The following is a 3,399-nucleotide window of genomic DNA, read 5'->3' as shown; positions in this document are numbered from 1 at the left end:
GGACGTAATTTCAGGCCGGGAAATCTCACACTCATCCAGGCCACACAGAAAAAAAGGGACCAAAATTGTACTTTTTGGGTTACAACAGCTTGTCACCATAGCAGTACTCTTAAAAGGACATCTTTGTACCCTTTTTTACCCCTAATAGGTACATATTAGTACCTTAGAGTAGTAATTCGTACCCTTAAGGTACTAGTAGGCCTACCTATTAGGGGTAAAAAAAGGAACAAAGATGTCCTTTTAAGGGTCCTGTTCCAGTGACAAGCTGTTGTACCCCAAAAGGTGCAATGTTGGCCCCTTTTTATATAGCCGATACATCCACAACAATTTCTGAAACCACAGACAACTCTATTATTTGTATGACCATCACATAAAAAGGTCTAAATCCTTAGTCTGGGGCCATGGACAATAATGAAAGGTTCTCTCTTGCACTGCACCGTCACCTCCCTTTCCCTTTTCTTCATTTTCCCCAATATCTCTGTCTCTCCCTTTTTTTTAGACTGACCTATACCATATATCACAGCGTTCCTGAACTTACCATTCACACCTTTCTTTCTTTTGTTCCTTCTTTCTTTCTCTTTCGTTCATTCGTTCTTTCTCTTTCATTCTTTCGTTTGTTCATTCCTTCTTTCTTTCATTCCTTCTTTCTTTCTCTTTCATTCTGTTTCTTTCATCCATTTGTTCGTTCTTTCTTTTTCTCTTTCATTCATTCTTTCTCTTTCTCATTCGTTCTTTCTCTTTCGTTCTTTGTCTCTCATTCATTTCTTCTTTCTTTCTCTCTTTCGTTCATTCGTTCTTTCTTTCTTTCTTTCTCTTTCTCTCATTCATTTGTTCTTTCTTTCTCTTTCGTTCTTTTTCTTTCGTCCATTCTTTCGTTCTTTCTCTCATTCATTCGTTCTTTCTTTTCTTCTTTCTTTCTCTCATTCAATCGTGCATCCCTATTTAGAATAACTGCTTTCTATTTGAATATATTTAAAAATGTAATTTATTCCTGTGATCAAAGCTGTATTTTCAGCATCACTACTCCAGTCTTCAGTGTCACATGATCCTTCAGAAATCATAATAATCTGCTCATTTGCTGTTCAAGAAATTATTATTATTATCAATATTTAAAACTGTTGAGTACATCAGGATTTTTCAGTAGACAGATAGATAGATAGATAGATAGAAAATGTTTATATCAGCATAAGTTAAATTTATTATAGCAAATGCTACCATGATTATGTATTTTCATTTTCCAGCATTACAGTGGGGAAAGGATTTTTTAAAGTGAAATATGATATTTCACAGCCACCCAAAATACATTAGAAACAGTGCAGCAATACCCTGGCAAACAGCCACAACACACTGCAATCATGACAGCAACTTTTGCCTTGAGGAGCACCATTTATATTCTCTTTAGAATCTATAAAACATCTATTTTCCTGTTCAATATTTCAACTTTTTCCTGTTACTGTATTTCAGATGCGTACGAAAATGCCTGTAACCTTTGCAGCCGGTATTATATGAACTCACCCGAGTTAGTACTGGAAGAATTTAATGGTAACTTCTTGCTGCACACACAATTTACTTGAAGTCACGTGACTGAATGAATGATTAGGACGGTCAGAAGTGTGAGTGCTGTTTCTCGTGTGTTTGCTCCACAGTTAAAGGACCCGATAAACCCATTGCTGTGGTGTATGTGCCGTCTCATCTGTACCACATGGTGTTTGAGCTCTTTAAGGTGCTGTACATCTTTTCTCACTGCTGAAATATTGAAGTATGCACTCATCTGGAGAGCATATTTGCCAAAAGTTCTGAGTGAAATGTAAATATTCAGTATTGGATCATGCATGATTTAGTGTCACATGACGCACATTAAATGGCTTTGCTCTTTTAGGAGAGCAGCAGAGTGCTGAGCTATAAATATGTTGTGTGACTCCTGCAGAATGCCATGCGCGCCACCATGGAGCTTTATGAAGACGCCATGGAGTATCCCCCGGTGCATGTGCAGATCGTCCTGGGCCACGAGGACCTGACTGTGAAGGTACAGATGCGGTCAGATCTGTGGTGACCCCTCACTTCACCAGACAGCCAGCTGGACTCATCTCAACTAGACTGACCTATACCATATATCACAGCGTTCCTGAACTTACCATTCACACCTTTCTTTCTTTTGTTCCTTCTTTCTTTCTCTTTCGTTCATTCGTTCTTTCTCTTTCATTCTTTCGTTTGTTCATTCCTTCTTTCATTCCTTCTTTCTTTCTCTTTCATTCTTTCTTTTGTTCATTCCTTTCTTTCTCTTTCATTCGTTCTTTCTCTCATTCATTCATTCGTTCTTTCTTTCTTTTCTTCTTTCTTTCTCTTTCTCTCATTCATTCGTTCTTTCTCTCTTTCGTTCTTTCTTTCTTTCATCCGTTTGTTCGTTCTTTCTTTCTCTTTCATTCTTTCTTTCTTTCTCTCTTTTGTTCATTCGTTCTTTCGTCCGTTTGTTCGTTCTTTCTTTCTCTTTCATTCGTTCTTTCTCTCTTTCTCTCATTCATTCATTCGTTCTTTCTTTCTTTTCTTTCTTTCTCTTTCTCTCATTCATTCGTTCTTTCTCTCTTTCGTTCTTTCTTTCTTTCATCCGTTTGTTCGATCTTGCGTTCTTTCATTCTTTCTTTCTTTCATTCCTTTCTTTCTCTTTCATTCGTTCTTTCTCTCTTTCTCTCATTCATTCGTTCTTTCTTTCTTTTCTTCTTTCTTTCTCTTTCTCTCATTCTTTCGTTCTTTCTTTCTCTTTCGTTCTTTCTTTCTTTCATCCGTTTGTTCGATCTTTCGTTCTTTTGTTCATTCGTTCGTTCTTTCTCTCATTCATTTGCTCTTTCTTTCTTTCTCTCTTTCGTCCGTTTGTTCGTTCTTTCTCTTTCTCTTTCATCCGTTTGTTCGTTCTTTCTTTCTCTTTCATTCTTTCTTTTGTTCATTCCTTTCTTTCTTTCGTCCGTTTGTTCGTTCTTTCTTTCTTTCTCTTTCATTCCTTCTTTCTTTCTCTTTCGTTCTTTTTCTTTCGTCCATTTGTTCGTTCTTTCTTTCTTTTTCTCATTCATTCGTTCTTTCTGTCTCTCGTTCTTTTGTTCATTCGTTCTTTCTCTCATTCATTCTTTCTCTTTCTTTCTTGCGTTCTTTCTCTTTCATTCGTTCGTTCTTTCTTTCTTTCTTTCTTTTTCTCTTTCTCTCGTTCATTTGTTCTTTCTTTCGTTCGTTTGTTGAATTCTATTTCAAATAAATGCTGTTCTTTTGTACTTTCTATCACATTTCCACAAATATTGTTTTCAGCCTTGATAACAATAAGAATTGGTTCTTGAGCAGCAAATCAGCATATTAGAATGATTGGTAAAGGATGTGAAAATTCAGGAATAAATTATATTTTAAAATATTAAA

At 36.2% G+C, this 3,399-nt stretch overlaps 1 protein-coding gene across 1 annotated transcript in view; it reads left to right on the top strand.

Moving 5' to 3' along the window:
* The window catches only part of pdk1 (pyruvate dehydrogenase kinase, isozyme 1), a 7,567-nt gene that overhangs the window by 2,740 nt on the left and 1,428 nt on the right, over positions 1-3,399 (top strand). Inside the window, exons 5-7 of the mRNA XM_016276268.1 lie at positions 1,465-1,542; positions 1,647-1,723; positions 1,928-2,026. Coding sequence (XP_016131754.1) covers positions 1,465-1,542; positions 1,647-1,723; positions 1,928-2,026 — 254 coding nt within the window. The remainder of the gene's footprint in view (positions 1-1,464; positions 1,543-1,646; positions 1,724-1,927; positions 2,027-3,399) is intronic.

The sequence above is a fragment of the Sinocyclocheilus grahami genome, unplaced genomic scaffold, assembly GCF_001515645.1.
Source record: "Sinocyclocheilus grahami isolate Dianchi unplaced genomic scaffold, SAMN03320097.WGS_v1.1 scaffold100.1, whole genome shotgun sequence".
Lineage (NCBI taxonomy): Eukaryota > Metazoa > Chordata > Actinopteri > Cypriniformes > Cyprinidae > Sinocyclocheilus > Sinocyclocheilus grahami.
The sequence above is the reverse complement of the archived record's forward strand: the minus strand, read 5'-3'. Positions and strand labels throughout refer to the sequence as shown.